We start from the raw sequence: 21,481 nt of genomic DNA, 5'->3' as shown, positions 1-21,481 counted from the left end.
TCAACGGTATGACACGATGATTTGGCTGCCGTGTCACAGACAAGGCTGAGGTTACAGAGTACACGGTTAAATTGAACTACATGGATATATATTGGAGGTGGTTGCATATGCCAGTCCAACCACCCACCGATAACCAAAAGTACAGTATCTAATTTTCCGCAAGAGTTTATACTCTTCATTGCGAACTTGGAATGAATTTGTTGTCATGTTTCATCGTATATATGTGGGACGATTCCACTCTCAACGCCATCACAGGCCACCAAGAGATTATTCCACCAGCATACTCTATACTCAAATGGTGATCTGTTACAGGAGAATACTTACCTGTTAGAGGAATCTACCCTCAATAATCATGGTGTTTCTTCCAGTAGACAAAACCCAGCAACACGACTATCGGTCATCCCGAGCCTGAGCCAGGGTTTATGCACAAGCTCTGCATGGTAGCAAACTTACGCCGCACACGGACGCACGCAAAGCACCCTTGACCGGCACTTACGGGATCCATGATAGTGGCAGTGTTTACTCTAGCATCGATCTATAGCAGGGCTCTACCTCGTTGTGGTTAATGTGTGGTGACGTTGCAGGGAGCCAGGAAGAATGCGATGCGATGTCGAAACAGGGCGTGCGGTGGAGGAACAGCCCATCAGGTTTTGGATGACAGCTGAAAGGATAGTTCTTGGCGGCTATATGATCGGAGATATAGCATATGTTGTGTTTCACATACAGAGCGTCGCCTAGCTTGGACCGCTGGGTTTAGTAACTCTTGGATAAGGTTACGGAGATGGTGATTGAGTAGCCATTTATCATCTAGTGCATTAGTATTATCATCGGTATTACAGCAGATAATTAAGTGAGAATATCAGTGGGCCAAATAACCGTTGAAACATCGAATTTGGAGGCTTGCGGGGATGCGGCTCGGGACGGACACAAGGCAGCCAGAAATCTTAACGTGCTTTTGCTCCGGGGATGCGTCAACTTTACCACATCTTAGGACCGATTACTTTGACCATATGCTTTCCTCTTGGCTCATAAGCAAGTGCAGAAGTTTGAGATATCAATGACTCCAAGACTCAAGGAAGTGGCATGACACTCACAGTTTCACATGATAAAGTGTTGCTGAGAAGGCTCCAAAGTAATTTTTGATTGTGAAGATATTCAAGTACTGCAGAAACCTAATACCAAAAAGTGGCATTTATTGCCAAATAATTTCTTGTTCGTCTTGCCGAAATGATACGCATGGTACAAGTAGGTATTTGACGAAAGAGGTGGGATAATGGTTAGGCAATCAGTCACCAAATCAACCCCAGGTTCATCCGTTATCTCAGCAGTAAATTTGGGTCACAACTACCCTTATTCGATAAGTGAGCCGTTTCCGTTTATAATATAGGTAATTTCACTTGATCTCGTTGTCTCAGAAAGTCATTCAGCAGCTCTTTCGTGCCTGTTACTGATGACGTGCTGTCGTGCATTGGCCGTGCCACGCGGTCAAAGAAAGCTCTGGATACGAAGAGAAATGTGAAGTCAGTCATGCAAAGAAATCGGCAAAAGAAACCCGGAAACTTTGTTGAGTTTAGAAGAGTAGGTATCCTAAAGCTTCACTGACTTTAGGTAAAGTACCGACGCACATCAAGTATTGTATCGCATCTGATAAGGTTTCTGCCATTCATACATTAACTTACGTGGGCTGCCTGCTTTTTTTCCTTTTGCTACCCCGCCATCCATCCATCAATGTTCTGCAGCGCATAGCAGCATTATAGACTCAGCACTGTACCCTTACATCCCATCATATCTCGTATTGTCGATATTCGGCTACCCAGAAACTCAGTACCGATATTGGAGTAAAACTATCCGAATCTTCAATTATTAGGTTTCATCGCCGGCTCCAGAGAGGACCCATTGCCGCCTATTCATAATGGAGGGAAATCTCCCGTCCATTCCATCACGACCCAAGGGTTTGACGAAATCGAACTCAAGCGCTTCTTTCGGCGGTGGCTCTGCGAAGTCCGTATCAGTACTGGGAACACATCCTCTGGGCACTCTTCATGTTCATCAAGTCAGCGAGACGCCTCACGAGCAACAAGATGATGATGGCCCTCCGCCCTTGGATCCTCCCTCGCGACAGAGTGAGAATGCTGTGATCAAGATCTCTCAGCATGGCTCTTCCAGCCCCTTCCACAGCCCAAGCCGGGAGCCATTAACACACAACATAGGAGGCGGAGATGTGGTACTCATATTGGACTTGCCCGAAGTCTTCACGGTTGGCTACGACTCAATATCATTCACAGCTAAGCACTTTGGTGGCGTCAGGGATATACCACCAGGTGCTCACTTCTTCTGGGTTGCTCACCCAGGAGGCCTTTCTGCTCGCTGCGGTTTCTGGGTTGTCACGAATAGTGTCGACACTGTCCATGTTATGCAGTGGGATCGATACAATGAGGTTCTGGGTGAGTCAGCTCGTGCTGAAGCCCGCATCCAAGCCGATAACCTCGACACTATTCACTCAAAACTTGTCCCTTATCAGGACCCAAGTGCAGTAAACGCCGCCAATGGTAAACTTACTCAGGCTACATCACACAAAAATCTGAACATGTGGGAGCAATTGACTGGCAAGATCACAGAGAGTCTTCTCAATCGAGTGACGGGACAGAACTACGATAACTGGACGGTACATACCGGCGATCGTGTCAAGGGGTCGATACTCATGGCTGGTGAGATGGAACTTGACAACTCAATCTCGAACCCTTTGCTCAAGGCTCGCGAGCTCAACTTCGCCTTCAGCCAACGGACCAAAACATACTCAACAGATAATACCGGAGCCGACAGGACCTTGAGAGCCACGGATGCAACTCCTTATATCTTGTTGCAGCTCGATGCTTCTGATAATGATCTGAGCCCTGACGACGTTATCGGTGAATTCCAGTTCTCTTTCGTTGTAGGCGTCCACCTTGGCAACGATTCATGCATCCAGCAATGGTGGCATATGTTGCTGAAGATTTTTCTCCGTGCTCATCTCCTCCCAATCCGTCGACCGTCTCTTGCAGCCGCATTCATTCGCACCTTGACGGCCCAACTCACGTATAGCGCCTCCTGGCTTGAAGGTTCCATTCTTGACACTGCAGAGTCACAAACCAAAGATCTTCGACTTTCGCTCACTGTCTACAAAAGACGCTTGGACGAATTCCTGCAAGGCTTGGGGAACAATGCCACATCGGAGCAATTGGCTGTTGCTACAGCTTTTGCAGGGCTTGAAGCTGTCGTGACTGGTACACTGGATTGGGATCTTCGCGGAGACTATCTACGCCGAGGCAAAGTCATGATGGAAGATGGTGAGGAAGTCGAGCTGGAGGTTGCTGACTTGGCAGCCGAAGATGAGCGTGGAGAGTGGGCACCAGAGATTGTTGATCTGGATGAGTCTGGACGGCAACGCGATCTTGTCTCGTGGAACGACTAGATATGCTATCTCACGAGAACGCTTCGCGTGTCCAGAGATCGAAGGAGGTTAGCAGAGCGGACAACAGCAAGGAGGTTCCAGACGCGAAAGGGAAAACAGTGCATAATGTGTTACCTTGCGTGCAAGGAGTAGCTCACCATCGGAATGCAGTTGGCTTGATCAAACGATTTAAGTTTACAAAGCTGGAGTTAGGAGTTGGGATTTGTCTCCATCACAGCAACCAAGTACGAAACATTTAACTACTACCTCCGTATTGATACATTGAACAGCCCAAGACTGAATTTGGTAGCATGGAAAAGGGGAATAGTTTTGAACCACGGCCAGCAGCCCCATTGGTAAGTAACGCTAATCTGACTTCACAGGGCTCGCGAATTGCACTTCCCCTGCGAAATTGTCTTGACCCAACGGAGATTCGCAGAGTGCCCCTGTTTTGCATACTCTGGTCAAAATTTGGAAACAGGTCATTACATATGAAAGATGGACACTGAGTATCAGAGCGAGTCCAGCAAAGAGGCAGTTCATTAACATCACAGTGCGTAGCAGCACGGGCCGCGTCGTTAACTTTGAAGATTTCATTTGCCTGCCAGATCCTTTACAATCCGCCAAAAGCAAGACCATGCAAATGCTGATGGGAAACCCATTCCCAAACCAGGGAAATTGTGACTCCAGTCCCTTTTTCGCACTGCCCGTAGTATCCTCCACTGCACCAACGCTCCGGCTCGACGCTTTTTTGCCCCATTCCGACAAACATCTTGAACCGTTTAACGGTAAGACTTCTGGAAGCGAGAGCGGGCACCCTTACCACCGAACTTCTTGGGCTCGCATCGGCGGTTGTCGGCAACGAGGAGGGTTCGGTCGAACTGGACGAGAGCCTGCTTGAGGAGGTTCTTGGAGTGCTCATCGACAAACTTCTGGTAGTAGGCGATCAGAGACTTGGCAATGGCCTGTCGGATGGCATAGATCTTATATGCAATTAGCAAGTCGTCCAAATCGACAGAAAAGGGCTTAACCAACTTGAGAAGTATGTCCACCTCCTGAGACCCTACATCGGATGTCAACGTTGGCGAACTTGTCAAGGCCAACAACGAGAAGAGGCTCGTAGACCTAGGATAAGAGTGTTAATCTTTGGTTCCCAACAAGACACAACACCATCCAGGAGCATCGTCATGTCAGATTCGATAATTGAACGACGTGCTTTCGTAAACGGTCGAGGGATTCGTGATTCGTACCTTGAAGCGCAAGATCTCGGGCTGGACGAGGGAGAGAGGTCGTCCGTTGACCTTGATGAGACCGCGGCCAGCCTGGAAATTTCAAGACATGTCAGCTTCTCTGGCTCATTCTCTCATCTGTTTCTGGAAATTTCGCGTACCTTGCAGTGAGCAACGGCGGTGGCGGTCTTCTTTTTACCAAAACACTGCACTGACTGAGTAGACATGATTGCTGGTCTTGGTGTTGTCGTTGGGCGGCGGGCGGAGGTTGAAAGCGTGGTGATCTTTTGGTGGGAGTTTAGATTCTGTCTCTTTCGTGAAAGGCGCTAGTGCCGGGTGGAACCGTGTCTTTTTCTTAGCCAATAGGAGGAAGGCCCACGCACAAAGCCAGGGCTTCGAAAAATTGAGACCTTGTAGACAAAATTACACAAACGGACTTAGTCCTTTTCAGAGCAAGATTTGCACACTCTTTTATCCACGGCAAACTCACATTTCCCCAAATCCATCGACCCTCGTTAGGGCACTGCACGTGAACACTACGAGCATTGTGAGCCGGACTGCCCACCTTGACAAATTTTCGTGCGTCTAACAACTCACAGCCGAAGTTCAACGTTCTACTAACCGTCCCCTGTGCAGTCGTCAGGTCAGCAAACCACATCTACCATCAACCAAGACGCTTTATTAACATATTACAGAATGGTTGCCGCTAAGCACGTCAAGATCGTCAAGAAGCGTACGTAAATTCGACATTCCTTTGCGACAACACGAGCGAACGAAGGAGAAACGAGTGATAGTCAAAATGCTGACTTGTGTGTGCAGGCACGAAGCGCTTCGAGCGTCACCAGAGTGATCGCTTCAAGTGTGTCGACCCCAGCTGGCGCAAGCCCAAGGGTATCGACAGCCGTGTCCGACGACGATTCCGCGGCACCATTGCCATGCCCTCTGTATGTCGAACCTTTGCGAGGCCTGACGAGAATTATCGACATTCCACCAGGCGGGACACAGAACTTAGTGCTAATGTTGCATGATTTCAGATCGGCTATGGCTCCAACAAGAAGACCCGCTACATGACCCCCTCCGGCCACAAGGCTTTCCTCGTCAGCAACGTCAACGATGTCGAGCTTCTCCTTATGCACAACCGAACCCACGCTGCCGAGTACGCTCTCCCTCCAATGCCACTCGGCCAATTGTAGCTAACCATGGTTTCAGGATTGCCCACAACGTCTCGTCGAGGAAGCGAGTTGACATCATTGCCCGCGCCAAGCAACTGGGTGTCAAGGTCACCAACCCCAAGGCGAAGGTTACCACCGAGGTTTAAAAGGAAAGGGATCGGTTATTGGGCTGCTTTACGGTTATGCATCGGAAAGGGGTTTGCGTTACTTGCGGTTCTGGCACATAGCTCCATGGCATGCTAGAGAATAAAAAAACGCGCCGTTGAACGACAATGATATCTGGCATCAACTGCTTGAGTAGCAAATTCTCTTTTGAGTTGGAAGTGACATGAAATATATGTCTGATCCGCTCGAAGCTGATGAGGTCTCTGATGGAGGCACGGGTGAAGGGTGAACATATTGTGAATTGTGGATGAGACCATGAAAATAAACAAGACTCCCTCTGAGGGCCCCATCTGCTCCCCCAAAGTCCTCGAAATGTTGACCGTTTTACATTTGCAGCGAAGATTGATTATGACGTTGGTGCCTACGCAAGCCAGATTCGATTGCAATAGGCCGCAAGGCTAGAAAATCCTGTGGGTGTCTTCCCTGGCTACCTATTTTGTTGAACATAATCATTGTAAGGATGATGATTGCCTCAGGTCTTTGCCGTTCTCAAAACAAATTTATTAACACACTGCACTGCATCTTCGATAAGACAACGCTATGTCGTGGAAACCGTGACCTGATGGCAAAGATCACAGCCTTGAAGTGAAGTAAACTGATGCGCATTAGGACGACATGACGGAAGTCCAGCAGAACCAGCTACCAACCAACTCTGACTACTACCTAGGTATATTCCAAGAGCACGCTTCAGCAACGACCTACCTCTTAAAACTTAAAGGTTGAAGGCTGATGTCTAAGGTACCTAGAGTCTGGAAAAGGTACCTATACCTACCTAAGGAAGAGTCTGCTTTGATGGTGGTACACTGGCGGTTGGCAGGCAGCTGCCACTTGCCTCGCACTTGCTCAATGCCATGGCATAACAGCTGGCCATGACGAAGAGCCAAACCTCCCGCCTCAGGTTCGGTTTGAAGGTAAAAACAAACTTCCCTTTCCCAATTCTATTTGAACTGAAACTTTCCCTTGAGCCCCTCTCATTCCCCTTCCTGGTAACCTTTCCAATATCATGAAGCAACTTTATACACGGCATCGCTTATAGTCAACCAGCCTCTTACAACTTGACTCGGGCCCCTTTACTCGGGACCTTTCCATCTCCTCTATATGCTCAAGAATTTGATTGAGTGCACCTTCAGAGCATTCCCGCCGATTCTGGTCATTCCAGCATGACAATGGCGTTTCTACCACGGTTGATGCAGCAGCAACCCTATAAACCAACATGCACCCATCTCACCATGACCCGAATTTACGATGCAGACTCTAAATGTTCCTCTTGTCATGAGCCAGGTCAGTTTGGGTGGCTCTACCAGTGTACACAGGATCACGAGAAGATAATCGAGGAGAAACTGGTGAGACGCCTTCCAAGGAATAGAAATATCTGGTAGACCTTGGTAACTAACTAAAGTGCAGCCATGCATGGAGTACTTGGATTTCAACTTTCGCAAGAACATGGTTATTCGAAAAGGAAGCGCAGAAGCTCGACGCGACAAGCTTAGCTTTCTTCGAGAACTCACTCCCGACCAGATGGCATCCTACCGACCAGATCAAATTGCAACTATCCTAAAACAGCGAGAGGAAGTGAGGCAACAATATTTTCCTGTAGCCATTGAAGTATACTAATATCTCTCTCTGGTAGTTGAAGGACGTTATTGCAAAGGAGGAGCGGCAAAAAAGCACTTCGGCTCTGTTCAGCAACCTTCTCCCACCCCTAGGGTTCGAGTCTTCGTTCAGTGACAAGGGACAACGGACCATAGATGAAGATACGCTTTGCCAATACAAGATCTGCCAAAGATGCCGCCCTGTGTGCGTTGATCGGGCATTTTTGAGCCTCAATGCAGTCGCCGATGGCGAGATTACTCCAACAGCTGCTGCCGGTTTTGGGTTTGAGTCTCTAGGCGGAAGGCCAGTCATTGACAAAGATGTTGTTAGACATATTGATGAGCACCGCCCGAGAGTGAGTTTGGATTCCTGATCATCAATGGCAGATTGTTGACCGATGCATCCAGCCTCAGATCGGCAATCGTCGAATGATGGAACTGCTTGACGAGCAGATCGCCCGTATGCTCGCAAGTCACAATCAAAATCAACCTTTTCGGAACGGGCTTAGGAGTAAAATATCTGGACTCAGAGGAGGACGGCAGTTGCCCACTGTTAAGAACGTTGCTGCAAAAAGGCAACGTATGCGCGAAGAGGGGAAGGTCTTGGCCAACGCCGCTCAGGGTGATGCTGAGGCTATCACCTCGACGCCTGACTTGCTGGGAAACCCTTGGCCATGGCTGGCTACTTTCCATGAGCCTGACGAGCATGAAGATCATCAAATCAACAACAGTCAGCACCCACGACAGAGAGGGCGTGCCACACGGATTCCTCGGTAAGTGCTTAAGAGTGATGTTTCAAGCCAGCCTTATTAACCAAGACGGCGCAGTCCCACTACTCCTGGTTCGAGATCCGCACGTCGCCGCCTTACTGATCAACTGTTGTCTAGCACGTCTAATATCCTTCCTCTGGACGGATATTCATGGAGCCTTTTTGGCGGTGGTGAAAATACAGTCTCAACCACCACCTCGTCCCTCAGTGATACTTCCAATATCAAGTCCTCGGGGGCCGAGAATGAAGGCAATGGCGAAGGACCATCGCCTATGTCACTCGGAACTGACCATGGTGTTGCGATGACAGAGGAGAGCATTGAGGCTAGAGTTCCCGATGTGATGACTCAGGTGTAAGGATGATGGTTATGGAAAGTGTGTGCTTGGGAAACCAGTGAGGTTACAAGACTTGGTGGTGCACTTAAAACTGGTCTGGGGTTTTGCGGCGTTTGAGAGGTTTGTCGGACTGGTTGATACTTGGTCGAGTCAGGCTTTGTCTAGAGTCTTGGAACATTTGCTTCTGTGGGAGTATGAGTCTTTTGTTAACCTATGGTTGGTCCATCTCTACTAACTATCCTTGGAATTCTCCAATATCTTCTTCATCATTTGATTACCCACCACCTTGGCCTCCTCAAACCGTGGTTCAAAGAACTGTTGAGTACTCACGAACCGCTTCTCCCATGTCTCGAAATGTCCCAGGTTCACACACTCAGCCCAGGCCCGTGCTGCAAAAGTAAACTCCAGATCATCGCTACGGTACGTCTTATCCTCGATTGCAGTCTCAATGGCTGCCTCGAGGACATCTTCGTTGCGGAAGAGGTATTCAGTGACACCAAGACGCAAGCGGAAGAGAGGAGTGCTGCAGAGCATATGATCGTACGGCACAATATTGAGCGCCGCCCAGCAGTCGACCATTGCAAGGATCGAGAGATGGTTGTTGGGTCGAGGCTCATCAGTAGGCGTGCCGAGCGAGAAGGACGACAGGATTGACGGCTCGAGCAAGGGGCGTGTGTCCCAGGTCGTGGATGGACCAAATACCTTGTCGCGTGCACGGTAGACTCGTTCTCTGAAGCCCTCACGGTTTCCTTCGAGCATGAGTTTGTACAAATCGGTGACGCTTCGTGCGTACTGTGAGATCTGTTCACTCGCTTCAGGGTTAAGAATAGCAAGGCCGGCGTACACATGCCACTTTTGACTGTAGATGCGCAGCATCAAATTGACCTTGACATTCTCAATACCGCCAACATATCGACTCAGCTCCCAAGGAAATTGCTTGTTAGCGTGCCACGCCTTACCCATAGATAAGAAGGCTGCATGGGTGACTGCTTGAGTATCGGCGGTGATGCGGTCGTGCTCGCGGGCCGAGAGATGGACAAACTTTGAGCGTAGACAGCTGAGGACAATCTCAACCTTTCGAAGAGCTGAATCTGGGGCACGGTGTTGAATGAGCACAAGAGGTTGGTTAGTCGGATCAACATTGGGGCCATGGAGTGAGTGGCACGAGATAATATCGACGTCGTCGGGGAGGTGAGCCTCAAAGGCAGCGATCTCGGGGGACTTGCAAGAGGTTTGACCTCCAACAATGGCACCAAGCTTGGTAGCTGGTCAGAGTCAGTGTCTAGATGGCTACTGTTTAAACTCGAGAAGAGACGCTCGAAGGAAACATTCACACAAAGGATACAAAGAGAGGGCGCGTACATGGTCCATACTGAGCAATTACACGGTCAATGACGGCGGCCTCGACGCTGTAGATGATGTAGTCGCTTGCGCGGGAAACATAATGGCCATTTCGACAAATTTCTATATTTTTCTATTCGATAGCTTCAGCGACTTGGAGCGAGGCAGAGCAGGCAGGAATCATCAAGTCATACATTTCCAGCATATTCTTTCTGAAGCTTTTCCTGATTCTCTTCTCTGTCGCAGGCCATGATTCTAAAGTAGATCCGCCGTTAGCCACTCGGCATCCGGTCCGGGGTTGCATTCACAGGAAGATAGTATCTGTTCTTGTAGTTGTTAGCTTTTGTGTCAAAGCAGATGTGCTAACAAAATGAGGTAGATGGGTGGAAATTCAGACAGTTGATAATTAAGGTAGCAAGCGTTTACATCATTGAGAGCACAGGTCCGATTCTGATGGCCATAACGGACACCAGGCGTCCCTGAACAATGCTCGAGCCAAATGCGCTCTAGTCATCATGAAAGAGGGGAAGGGGGCGGATGTTGAGAAGGAAGAGTTGGCTTACCATTTGAAGAAAAGGAGCTGGAGCTGGAAGTGCGAATCGCAATGGATTCAAGACTTACCTCCAGCCAGCGGCAGACAGCCTTTCGGCATACATCTTGCCCATGTCGCCCATACCAATCAGTCCGACGACGAAGTTCTCCATCCCCTCAGGGACGGGCTGCGATTGTGAAGCCATATTATCTGCTGCGCGATGAAAGCAAGAGCAGGAAACACGAATCACATCCTCTCACGCGACTGTGCTTTAAGAGAGCTTTGTGCGGAAAGCTCAAAAGAGTGTGTTTGAGAGTGAAGAAAAAGTCAGAGTGAAAAAAAAAAGTTCGCGACCTTCTTTATGGTGGAGATTTGAATGGCGTTACGTAAGCCACCGATATTTCGCGTTATAGCGATAGGTGGATCTATGAAGCTATCCACTTCAGAGTCAAAAGAAGTATGGAGAATATCAGAGGAGGAGCTTTTGATAACTTGCACTGATTCAGTTCATAATTTCGCTTCTTTTTTAAAATGGAGGTCGTATTTGCGTTAGGCTCAAATGGCTCTGGTCAGTTGGGTATTGGCCACAAAGAAGACGTTTCAGTGCCGAAGCAGGTCCTCTTCCACCCTGACCCTCCAACCTCCTCCATTACAAAAGTTGCAGCGGGCGGGAACCATACGTTGCTTCTTACGAAAACTGGTCAACTTTACTGGAGTGGTGATCCCACGCCAGGTGCATGTGGATTGAACACTGGTCCAGATGCAGCTGTGTTTCGAGAAATTCAGCTTACCAAGAATGGAGAACCTCCAGTTGGCGATATTGCCTTGATCACAGCAACTTGGGAGGCTTCTATCCTTGTGGCTAAAGATGCAGATGGGAAGAAGACTCGAGTTTTCAGTCTCGGGGCGGGTATGAAAGGCGAACTAGGTCTGGGAGAACTCATCGTTCGCACACCATCAGCAACCCAAATTCGAGAATTCCCACCTCCGGGAACAGAAGTTGTCGACCTGTCTGCTTGCATGGGACATGTCGTTGCAGTTCTCGACAATGGCGATGCTTACGGCTGGGGTAATGCGAGAAAGTCCCAAGCTGGGGAGCCAGGCCAAGTCCTTCAGGCTCCCAGAAAAATCGAGGGCATCGACTTCAAGGTCGCGAGAGCTGTCTGTGGCAGAGAATTCACATGTCTATTCGGCGACCCACAAAGTGGAAACATCAAGGTTCTAGGTTCAGATAAATGGAATATTCAATCAGGTGTACCCGAGACATGTGCTGGGTGGATGGACGTAGGCGCAAGTTGGGGAAATATATATGTCCTGGGGAAGGATGGTTCTCTACAAGCTTGGGGACGAGATGATCATGGACAACTACCTCCACCGAATCTCCCCGAGCTGAGCAACATTGCAATCGGCAGCGAACATGTTGTTGCTCTCTCTACCGCAGGCGATGTTCTATCATGGGGATGGGGCGAACATGGCAACTGTGGACCTCAGGTTGAGAATAACGATGTCAAAGGCCGATGGAATGTCATTGCTTCATCTAAATTCATCCCCCCGGGCTCCAAGATAGGGGAAGTCGGGGCAGGGTGTGCCACCAGTTGGGTATTCATTACAGCTGAGTGAATATACTCGCCTAGATGCCACATCTTTAGTCCTTCATCCCATTTTCTTGTCCTTAGTCGGGGAACAGGGCCAGACTTTCGACCTCTGTCAACTTTTGTGTTGGTTCAATGTATGTTGATTCAGCATCTGTTGGTGGTGGATGGGAAATTTCGGGCTGGGGTTCAACGGGAGCAAGATTCTCCAAGAAACGGCTCGTGTCCATATCAGGAGCGTTCTACTGTAGTCAGTACGCGATCGCAAGAAGGGCTTTTTCAACTTACAGGATCAATGCTATGATCCCATCCCAGCTTAGCATTGTCTTCCGCAAGCTCTTCATCCTCGTAGTTGATAGGTTCCCAACCTTCGTCCTCAACGAATAGACTCTCAGATCTGTTGGTCGCAGGTGGTGCCGGTCTCTGCGAGGGTCGAAGGTCAAACGCCCCTACGCGCGAGGCGCTGGCTCTAGCAGCGCTCATCTGTGGTGTTGGATTATGCTGAGGCAAGGATGGGGGGGGAGGCGCGGGCGCTGGCGCTGGTTGTGACTCTGGAGGAGCCATGCTCGGCCGCCGTGATGTGGCTTCGAGACGCGGACCGGTATTCTGAGTTGCATTCTTGCGTCCTTTCTTAGTCCTCTGGCCAGTGTTGGTCCCGCGCTCGCCAACAGTCATGACGAGAAATTCGCATGACATGGCATCGCCAGTATAGGAAAGCTGGATGGGTTGTGTAGGAATTGAGTATCGGGCTGACACATCGTTGCCTGTGATGCCAGCATGTTGAATGATAGCGCGGAAATCTTTGACGGATATCACAATGTGAAGTTTGTCTTCCACATCAATCTCGTCGAATTCATCCGCTTCGACAGCGATTGAGGTTTGGAGTGGCTTCTTCAAGACCGCTATTCGATGTCAGCTTATAGGCAATCATGTTGTCAACAGATACACACCATCCTCGCTCACAGTCTTCTCACTGAAACAAGTAAAATTGACATGATCTCCATCAGTGTTGATATCGAGGAACTCGATACCAGGGCCAAAGTGATCCATGAGCTGCCGCAATGTGCGTGAAGAGATTGTCCAGTGGTGGGGGGCATCTTGTTTGCTGAACTTGGCGTGGATTGGGACGGAGGCCTCGAATGGGAGACGGTGCGTAGATGTCAGTCCATTTCGGAAGATAAGGCGTGCGATGAATCGACTTTGAACTCCCTCTCCATCTTCAATTGCAACATCACATCTGTCAATGAGTGTTTGCTTCTCTGCATCTCTTTGTGAGTCAGGCGCCGTACGGCTTCGAAATAGGGAGATTAGAGCCTTCAGGCGGTCAGCATGGTCCATAACATGAAGGGAGAATTGAGCTTACTCGGATGTAGAGCGTACAGTAGAAACGGTCACGGAACTGGCGACTTCCTTGGTACTGGTAACGGGAGAAGAACTTGGTCGTCGCAAATCTGACACTTGCATAAGCAGATTTTGAGGTATTGAGAGTAGTGAGAATGAACTAGAGGTGAATTGTGAGTGACGAGCAAAATGGGAGCCTTTACATATTGAACATACTGAATCCTTGCGGGCCTCGAGTGAAACGTCGTCACTGAACTTGTTCAGACAAATGAGGGCATCGCGAAAGGCAGAAACACCTTCCTCACTGAGAGTGAAATTGAGTAGGGCCATGACGCTCCGAATTGTTCGAATAGCTCATGAAAATATTCTCGCCATGTTTGAAGTCAGTTGTGAAGTCAAAATGTCTTCAACTTCAAATGGCAGGCACGCGTTCACGCTGATAGAGCAGCCATGACAACCTAGTCTGAGCTGAATGTGGATCCGGAACCCCACTAGACTTACCCTGTAGTTAGTGATCAAAACACCAAGAAAATACGTCGTCATCACAGCCAAGTTCAATTTTGTGAAAAGTCAAGTTGTATTAGGAGGAACAATCTAATATTTGTCCCTCATCCGACCCACAACTCCTAAGAATCCATTACTGTCGTGTCATCGTTCCAGCGCCGTCAAGACGCGTGTTGTTCCATCAGAAGATTGTTTAGGTGCAGCCAAGCAACTAAGGTGCTTAGCGACGGAAGCAGCTGAACTTTCCGAGAGAGAATCGCCAAGGGCCCCGCCGGACGCCGTGCTTGTCAACGTGAACACTGGTGCCGAAATGGCGACCACCGACTCCCTTTGACCAGAAAAGACCCATGTTGTTGTTTGCTTGTTTGTTGTGCTTGTGCAAGTTTGAAAGCGGTGGTGATCTAGATGAATATTGTTAGCTCAGGTATGTTTGACGGAAGGGAAAGGCTTGTGTTCACCCTTGTGTTGAAGTTGAAGAGATGTCGTTGAAAGAAGCTTGTTTACGAGGAAAATAAGGTGTTGGGGGGTTGCAGATCAACTTTATACGACATCTCAGCCCAATCCAATCGCTGCCTTGGCAGGGACCGTGGGAGAGGCCTCTCTGTAATTCGATCTACGATTGATTCCTCCTCACCAGTGACATACATCTTTTGGCGCTCAGTGACGTAGGCTTAGTGGCGGTGTTAAGGTCACGCCACACACGATGTACGTGGTCAAGGTTGCCCTCTTTATTCTTTAGATATCACCTTATTTCTGGCTGAAAAAACTTACAAATATGAAGACATCGAATTAATCGAATAAATGATTTCGCAAGGTATCTTCCATCATTGTTTACCTCAACTGGTGTGATTTCACAGCATAATCCCGGAGGCATATCACTGAATGCCCGGGGGGGCAAGACAACTTACGATCTCTATCCTAAGACATAAAAAGATTTAGGCAGGCTTAGTTAGATTTAGGGTAGATTTAGGGTACTTTAGACCAATTACTTCGGCATTTGGGATAAAGGTCCCTAAGTTTTCTTGCCTCTCCTAAAGGGAGGGTTCAACATGGGTGTTCTAAAATCAAGCTTGATGCATGTAAATCTTGCCTTCTTCCATCCAAGTTAAACACCATCAACCAAAAGCCACGATAATCCCACCCTTAAGCCTTTGATATCTACGCGTCAACAATCTTCGACCCTTACCACGCAAGTGAAGTGTTGAAGCGGTTCTAGCGCTTGTAATAACAAGGAATTGGGTTTTCGCGCCCAACCTTGTTCTTTCTCCAGAGAACGACGGTTGGTCAATGGAGTTCTCAACGACCAGATTCCCCCATTGCCTCTTGTTCGCAGATTAATGATCATGATATTGCTCTTAATAGGTTGCTGTTCATTTCCTGTTCTTAATCAGTCTGCTAGTACAGACGCATTGCTATTTGGTGCGAAAGGACGGCACGGCATAAGTGTCTGTTCATGCAATGCCGTTGTTCGATGCTGACGCATCCTTTGCGAGAACACAGATTCTGAGCGTTGAACAGTTCCTGAAGCCCATCACAATGGGTTGCCAAAGATATGAAGAACAGTGTATCTCTAGCCCAGTGGCAGACGGAATCATGGCATACATAAATAGCTACTGGAAGTAATTGAAGCACTTATCATGTCCAATTGCTCACTCAGCACCACACAACCGAGTAAAACCAACCCTGAAAGTAACTTGTCAAAATGGCCAATTTCCCCCCTAAAACTCCTGCTGAAACCCCTACCAAGGAGCAGCAGGGTCTTCGCCGCTCGAGCCGCTCAACCCGTGGCCAGCTCAGCCAGAACACTTTTCTCCTCCAGCACTTTGTCGTAGGAGAAGAGGCAGCTCGCCCGATCCCTGGGCCTGGACGTCGCCATGCTATCGCAAAGCCCAAGGCTTATCATGCCGATGAGTCGGGTCCGCTGGCACAATCGGCGCCCACAGCTTCCAACAGTTCATGTCAACCTAGAAGACGAAGCCTGAGCAACAATCTTTCCAATTTCGGGAGTCATGAGGAGGCACTTGCCGGCTCTGCTGAGGCGGGAGCCTGGGTAAGCGGTCGGCGAAGCAATGCTACAGCTGCTTGTCCTCTTCCCTCTATTCGACATATTGGTGATCGTCGCCGAAGTGCCTCTCCGCCCCAGTTGGCTTCTTCAAACATGAGAGATCGTCGAGTTCCGGCCCCTCAGCAACAGGCAATGCCCGCCTTCCCTTGGGAGCCAGCCTTTCAGTATGGATTCCAAATGTCTCCTCAGTATCAGCCCCTGGGGCAGCAGCAACCCCCCCCTTTTACAATGCCTGCGCAACTCGATCAGATGCTCCCACCTGAACACTCTGAGCAGAAACCTCAAGAATCTGCCTCCGATGCCCCCGGAATCTTTGTGGATCTAGCGGATTTGATGCTCGACACACAGGCTCCAGTGAATCCACAGACGAACAGCATCCCGAAAACTGATGTTCCCCAGTTTGCAGAACTAGTTGACTCGTATAACAAGATTCACGAGGAACGTCAAGTACAGGAAGAGCGAGACCGTCCGGCTGCGCAAGATGAAAAAGACAAAGCGAAGGTGACAGAGGCGGAAGAGCTAAGCCAGGAGGAGATGGACGCATTGTGGGATCAGTTCATGGACCCTGATGCTTTCAAATGATCATATTCACAAGGTAAGCCCGTCACCAGCGTGATATTACTGACGTTTCTTTTTCAGAGCCTTCTTATGTGAACGGAAGTTTTCATCACTGCAATTGGTAGTTTATTTCACGGTTATGTCTTGCTTCAGGACAGAGCAGTTTGTTACGGTAGGTAACAGTGGATCAAAACCAAATAAAACAAACAAGCAAGTCTTGGACCAGGCTCATCTCCTAGAACAACCTCATGTGAAGTATATTGTGTGACTCGTGAATCAATTCCTTGTAGTCGAGCGGCTACTCGTAATGAAGGGTGTTCCATCCCGCAGCTACCAAACTCTGATGGCCTGCTCGATCACCAGCACCCGTCCAGTAAAACAGACCGCCCAGGCCCATTGCTTTGGCATACCTCGCCTTAACGCAAACCGTGCTAGGAACATCCAAAGAGACAAAGCCTTTGTCTCCTTTAGTATCGACAAAGGATGCCGCTGCAACGGATTCATCGACTTTTGCGCCTGCTACCCAATCATCGGGTAAATCGCAGTAGTCAATCTCGCCCGAGCCCTTGAAAGGATGTCCTGGTCCACGAGCCTGTCCAAAATATCTGGCATATACGGGAATGCCGAGGATGATCTTACGGCTGGGAAAACCCTGCGAGGTCAAGTAGTCTACGCCACGCTGGCATGACTTGCGAAGGGTGGGATACACCTCATTAAGGTTGTTACTTGGAGGCAGAAGCTGTGCGTGATGGCCACAGACGTCGGTCCATCCGCCTGTGAAATCATAGCCCATGAGGTTGAGGAAGTCGAGCAATTGGGCTACAACTGGTAGGTTGAGATGCTTGAGGCAGTACTCGCCAGTGGGGAGAGCGCTTGTCAGCAGGTACTTGGGAGCCGGCATGATCTGTCGGATGGCCTGGAGGTAAAGAACATAGTTCTTCCCAGCTTCTGGAGTCTGAGGGTGCTCCCAGTCGACTGCTACAAGTCAGTTCTGGCACATCTTCCAACTGGATATCAACATACTGTCAACTCCATCGAAGTGATGGGTGTCACAAAACTCCTTGATCTGGCGAGCAAAAGTTTGTCTCGCTGGTTTGCTTGCTGCAAGTGCAGGAAATTCCTTACTGCTAGAACCACCACCGATCGAGACGAGTGTCTTTATATGAGGGTGCTGGCCTTTCAACTTGCGAAGTGCCGCGAGACAGCCTTTTTCGCCATCAACTACTTTATTGTTGTCGGCCCAATCATCGATGGACTACAGATGAAGTCAGTGAACAGTATAACTACAGGATTCCGAGTGGGACAGCATACTCGAAGTGTGCCATCCTCGTTAACACTGATTACGTTAGCTTGAGAGAATCATTGCAATTCGAAAGCATACCCAACAAAGGCGTAGAATATGTGAGTGATTGAAGCATTGTCCAGGCATGAAGGAGGGCGCTCTTTGTAGCAGCGCCACGAGGGATAGTACACGGCGTTGATGTATTGGTTCGACATTTTGTACAGACGCAAATAACGATGAAGAAATCAAGAAAGAACAAAAAATAAAATGCCTATGGGAGAATGTTTTAGGTATCAATAAGCAATAGTTTCATGTTGTACAGAGACTCAGCCCAGTAATTGACCCACAGGTGGCTGTGGTTGGTGATTGGCCTTGGTGTGTTTTCGTTGGTCCAAGAGTAATGCAGTCGATGATTTATTGGAAGAGTGACTTGCTGAGCGATTCGAAAAAGAAAACATGTCAGCGATTCGAAAAAGAAAACATGTCATATTTATAGTCATCGCCAAAGGAGATATGAGATCATCGGGCACCAAAGAAGAGGAAGAGGAAGAGGAAGAGGAAGAGGAAGAGGAAGAGGAAGAGGAAGAGGAAGAGGAAGAGGAATCAGCAAGAAATGGCCGGCCAGTCGACCAGTATGAACTCAGTTGCCACTTACACAAGCCATCAGCAGCAACAGCTTTGCATAAACGCAATGAAACTGTTTTTATGTAATATGATACATAATTTATTGCAACATTGGCAATCTATGGACATATACGTTACGGAATTACGTTTGCCATGCTGTAAATCATTGACACCACCTCTCAATCTCAACTCCATCCAGGCTATCCAGGATATCAAAACTCATGTTCGTCTGCCTGGAAGCCACGACAATGACATCGAACTTTCTCAGGACGTCCTTTCGCCAGTCTTCATCTAAGAGACGTCGTACTTGAGGTAGTGCAGATTGCCTGACTAGAGAATCTGCCCAGCATACGTCCACTTCCCGAGAAACAGCTAGACTCTTAACAAGATCTGCTCCTGGGGAATTATCAATCTGTGACTGGCCAGCTTTGAAGCCCACACCCACTACAAGGACTCGAGGTGTTCTTCCTGTGATTCTTTGTCTCAATCTCTTGAGCATCCTCTCGGCTAGTCTTGATGGGCGAGAATGCATCGCAAGCGTAGCGCACTCAAGCAAAGGGAAGTGACTGTTTGAGAGGAGGTAGAAAGGGTTCACTGGGATACAGTGTCCTCCCACGCCAACTCCAGGAGAATAAGGCATATATCCGAATGGTTTTGTAGAGGCTGCCTCACAGACTTCATGTGGGTTGATGCCGTGTGGGATACATGCATCTGCCATTTCATTCGCATAGGCGATGCAGACCATTCTCTGGCAGTTTTCATAAAGCTTCACCATCTCAGCCACTTCTGGCTTTGAAACAGGAACAACTGTCTCGAATATTGTAGAATAGACTCTGTTTATAGCGTCGAGGGAGCCTGGGGTGATATCGTCCAAGCCCGAGATGATCTTTGGGATGGATTGGACAGGAGGTTCGATGCGACCAGGATCAACTCGCTACGAATCGTTAGTATATGAGCCCTAAGTAAGAGGACGAATGAAGACTTACCTCAGGAGACATGCCGGCGAAGAATTGACGGTCGGCAGCCAATGGACCAAGTAGTTGACGGGTCATACCGACCGCCACAGAGCTTTCAATCACGACCGTAGACCCAGAACGAGCCACTTCACCCACAGTCTTCAACGCATCGCGAAGATAGGATGAGTCGATGGTTTTGTCAGGCCTGAGAAGCGTTGGTACTGAAATCAAGAAGTGCGTAGCTCTTCGCAAGTCTTGTGACTCCCGAGAGAAATGCACGTTTTCTTGCCCCTGATACTCAACACCAAGGTTCTCGATTCTCTTTGCAGAAACATCAAACCCAATGACTTGGTATTTTGAGGAGAATGAGCTGACCAGATGTGTGCCGATATAGCCAACACCGATGACTGCAATAACTGGCTCATCGTTCTGGCTGACCAAAACGGACTGACCGAGCGACTGATCAAGATCATCTGTATCTGATGATGGAGAGCTCAGGGGAGGGCTGTCAGGATAAAACGTAAAGCTATTATCGAGACGCTGCCAAGGAGAAGTATCTCCGGGAGGTGTCAATGGAAGTATCTTATTCTCTGCCAAGGTAGTGAGACCAGCCATGGGCTTTGGTGGCACCACTTGGGCCATTGTCGTTGAACAAATAAGAAGAATACAGTCAATGAAACATGAGTAGTCGAAGCATGAACGTAACTGACCGACATCCTGTGAAGAGACATCTGGTTATATGCCCTCAGCCATTGTACTTCCACATTTCAAGCTCTATTGCTCAAGATCCCTAGCTTGGGCCTTGGTTCCCGAAGATCACTCAACTTTCTCACAGCAACACCGAAGTGAACCGCCTCTCTCAACGGTGTTTCCACGATGAGATCATCACTCTCATGAAACAAACTACCTCTACCGTTTCTACCAATTTTCTGATCACGAAGCTGATCCATAGGAACTAAAGGTGCCCAATCGCGAGCATTAACCAAAATCGTCCGGCTTTAGATTCAATCTCCTGGCTCCGCATTCCAGTCAACGTCGATCTTTCCTATGAAGAGCCGATCAACCCGATATAGTAAAGTGTCTCACCTATAAGGAGATAGACGACGGAAGCTAAGCCCAGGGACTGTTGGTCTTGGCAGGACTTGTGCAAGGGCAACATGAGGTTGTGTTGGATTAACTCTGACGCCTCCCGAGCGGAAATTCTGGGAAACGTTGGAAAGATGGTGTCTTAGACGGTTTCCTCATGTTGACGTATCAGTGGCTGTAAGCTCTGTTGCATGTTTTGGTGCGTGACTACGCGTCCACTTTGTTTGCTGTTTGTTAGTTAACCTAGGTTTGTTAGCATCCCCGTTCCCTCCTTGTGGTGTTGAGGTACCTCGAATCAAGGGGATGTGTGCTAACGATCATGCGATGGTAATTTGATATCAATAATATCAATTTATTGAACTCAATCCATAGACTGGAAACGTTCTTCGCCGTATAATTTCGGACACCAGTAACACATTATGGTAGGTAGGTATCTATAGTGAACAAGAAAGTGGCATCGAATGACACTCCGAAATATTGCCATGACTAGAATGTCGACGGTCTTAATTCAATGGCGATTGGATTATTCAGTTCTTTTTCTATCTAATTAACTGGTTTGTCCCTCATTATGTCATTGATGTTTGCTGTATCTCGGAGCTTCTCTCCACGGTAGGCGTGGATATGGTGAGCCCGAATTTTGTAACCACAATCCCATGGTGTTTCTGTACGAGGTCAAAGCTATACTTCGAAAACTAACTAGGCAGTCCTAGGAAGACAAGCTGTACGAGCTTGAGAGTTTACTCTGGATCGGCACGTGGGAAACTTGTTTGCCATTGACCCGGTCCTTCAACACCAAACTCCGCCCATAAACAAGAAATTTAAGCATGATGACGATTCATGAGAGCATATAAACGATACATTCCAAATATATTCAGTCTATAGCCCGCATATGTACTGTGTCATTGGAC

The 21,481-nt window shown here is 48.5% G+C and overlaps 11 protein-coding genes across 14 annotated transcripts; 5 read left to right on the top strand and 6 right to left on the bottom strand.

The window, feature by feature from the left end:
• Positions 1–1,912: 1,912 nt before the first annotated feature.
• FVEG_10321 (hypothetical protein) lies at positions 1,913–3,451 on the top strand (the record flags this gene model as incomplete). Its single annotated transcript, XM_018899438.1, has 1 exon — positions 1,913–3,451. One exon carries the CDS (start codon positions 1,913–1,915, stop codon positions 3,449–3,451), a length of 1,539 nt encoding a protein of 512 aa, XP_018757502.1.
• Positions 3,452–3,604: 153 nt separating this feature from the next.
• Positions 3,605–5,102, bottom strand: FVEG_10322 (40S ribosomal protein S16). The gene is made up of 4 exons (XM_018899439.1): positions 4,821–5,102; positions 4,681–4,752; positions 4,466–4,555; positions 3,605–4,413 (listed from the first exon to the last, which is right to left on the bottom strand). The coding sequence occupies exons 1-4, from the start codon at positions 4,884–4,886 to the stop codon at positions 4,213–4,215; spliced, it is 429 nt and encodes a 142-aa protein (XP_018757503.1). The 5' UTR covers positions 4,887–5,102; the 3' UTR covers positions 3,605–4,212.
• Positions 5,103–5,170: 68 nt separating this feature from the next.
• On the top strand, positions 5,171–6,425 carry FVEG_10323 (60S ribosomal protein L32). The gene is made up of 5 exons (XM_018899440.1): positions 5,171–5,302; positions 5,355–5,392; positions 5,479–5,603; positions 5,694–5,815; positions 5,869–6,425. Exons 2-5 carry the CDS (start codon positions 5,356–5,358, stop codon positions 5,975–5,977), a joined length of 393 nt encoding a protein of 130 aa, XP_018757504.1. The 5' UTR covers positions 5,171–5,302; position 5,355; the 3' UTR covers positions 5,978–6,425.
• Positions 6,426–7,156: 731 nt separating this feature from the next.
• On the top strand, positions 7,157–8,713 carry FVEG_10324 (hypothetical protein; the record flags this gene model as incomplete). The annotated part of the gene is made up of 5 exons (XM_018899441.1): positions 7,157–7,339; positions 7,401–7,568; positions 7,627–7,944; positions 7,997–8,361; positions 8,416–8,713. 5 exons carry the CDS (start codon positions 7,157–7,159, stop codon positions 8,711–8,713), a joined length of 1,332 nt encoding a protein of 443 aa, XP_018757505.1.
• A 4-nt stretch (positions 8,714–8,717) lies between these two features.
• On the bottom strand, positions 8,718–11,464 carry FVEG_16783 (prephenate dehydrogenase (NADP+)). 3 transcript variants are annotated; one of them, XM_018906015.1, is made up of 4 exons: positions 10,597–11,464; positions 10,228–10,359; positions 10,055–10,166; positions 8,718–9,957 (listed from the first exon to the last, which is right to left on the bottom strand). In XM_018906015.1, the coding sequence occupies exons 2-4, from the start codon at positions 10,282–10,284 to the stop codon at positions 8,924–8,926; spliced, it is 1,203 nt and encodes a 400-aa protein (XP_018757508.1). In that variant the 5' UTR covers positions 10,285–10,359; positions 10,597–11,464; the 3' UTR covers positions 8,718–8,923. The 3 variants fall into 3 exon arrangements, with proteins under 3 accessions (XP_018757508.1, XP_018757506.1, XP_018757507.1); XM_018906013.1 differs by having other exon boundaries at positions 10,228–10,288; positions 10,655–11,464; XM_018906014.1 differs by having other exon boundaries at positions 8,799–9,957; positions 10,228–11,464.
• On the top strand, positions 11,037–13,345 carry FVEG_10327 (hypothetical protein). Its single transcript, XM_018899442.1, has one exon. It carries the CDS (start codon positions 11,097–11,099, stop codon positions 12,183–12,185), a length of 1,089 nt encoding a protein of 362 aa, XP_018757509.1. The 5' UTR covers positions 11,037–11,096; the 3' UTR covers positions 12,186–13,345.
• FVEG_10328 (hypothetical protein) lies at positions 11,696–13,913 on the bottom strand. 2 transcript variants are annotated; one of them, XM_018899443.1, is made up of 5 exons: positions 13,715–13,913; positions 13,521–13,658; positions 13,108–13,471; positions 12,446–13,059; positions 11,696–12,399 (listed from the first exon to the last, which is right to left on the bottom strand). In XM_018899443.1, exons 1-5 carry the CDS (start codon positions 13,826–13,828, stop codon positions 12,238–12,240), a joined length of 1,392 nt encoding a protein of 463 aa, XP_018757510.1. In that variant the 5' UTR covers positions 13,829–13,913; the 3' UTR covers positions 11,696–12,237. The 2 variants fall into 2 exon arrangements, with proteins under 2 accessions (XP_018757510.1, XP_018757511.1); XM_018899444.1 differs by having other exon boundaries at positions 13,108–13,422; positions 13,538–13,658.
• Positions 13,914–14,052: 139 nt separating this feature from the next.
• FVEG_16784 (hypothetical protein) lies at positions 14,053–14,624 on the bottom strand. The gene is made up of 2 exons (XM_018906016.1): positions 14,461–14,624; positions 14,053–14,403 (listed from the first exon to the last, which is right to left on the bottom strand). The coding sequence occupies exon 2, from the start codon at positions 14,349–14,351 to the stop codon at positions 14,223–14,225; it is 129 nt and encodes a 42-aa protein (XP_018757512.1). The 5' UTR covers positions 14,352–14,403; positions 14,461–14,624; the 3' UTR covers positions 14,053–14,222.
• A 1,080-nt stretch (positions 14,625–15,704) lies between these two features.
• FVEG_10329 (hypothetical protein) lies at positions 15,705–16,834 on the top strand (the record flags this gene model as incomplete). Its single annotated transcript, XM_018899445.1, has 1 exon — positions 15,705–16,834. One exon carries the CDS (start codon positions 15,705–15,707, stop codon positions 16,647–16,649), a length of 945 nt encoding a protein of 314 aa, XP_018757513.1. The 3' UTR covers positions 16,650–16,834.
• Positions 16,730–18,227, bottom strand: FVEG_10330 (hypothetical protein). Its single transcript, XM_018899446.1, has 4 exons — positions 18,007–18,227; positions 17,937–17,961; positions 17,649–17,880; positions 16,730–17,600 (listed from the first exon to the last, which is right to left on the bottom strand). The coding sequence occupies exons 1-4, from the start codon at positions 18,120–18,122 to the stop codon at positions 16,924–16,926; spliced, it is 1,050 nt and encodes a 349-aa protein (XP_018757514.1). The 5' UTR covers positions 18,123–18,227; the 3' UTR covers positions 16,730–16,923.
• A 467-nt stretch (positions 18,228–18,694) lies between these two features.
• On the bottom strand, positions 18,695–20,129 carry FVEG_10331 (hypothetical protein; the record flags this gene model as incomplete). The annotated part of the gene is made up of 2 exons (XM_018899447.1): positions 18,695–19,465; positions 19,518–20,129. 2 exons carry the CDS (start codon positions 20,127–20,129, stop codon positions 18,695–18,697), a joined length of 1,383 nt encoding a protein of 460 aa, XP_018757515.1.
• Positions 20,130–21,481: the final 1,352 nt, after the last annotated feature.

This window comes from Fusarium verticillioides, chromosome 9, assembly GCF_000149555.1.
Source record: "Fusarium verticillioides 7600 chromosome 9, whole genome shotgun sequence".
Classification (NCBI taxonomy): Eukaryota; Fungi; Ascomycota; class Sordariomycetes; order Hypocreales; family Nectriaceae; genus Fusarium; species Fusarium verticillioides.
The sequence above is the reverse complement of the archived record's forward strand: the minus strand, read 5'-3'. Positions and strand labels throughout refer to the sequence as shown.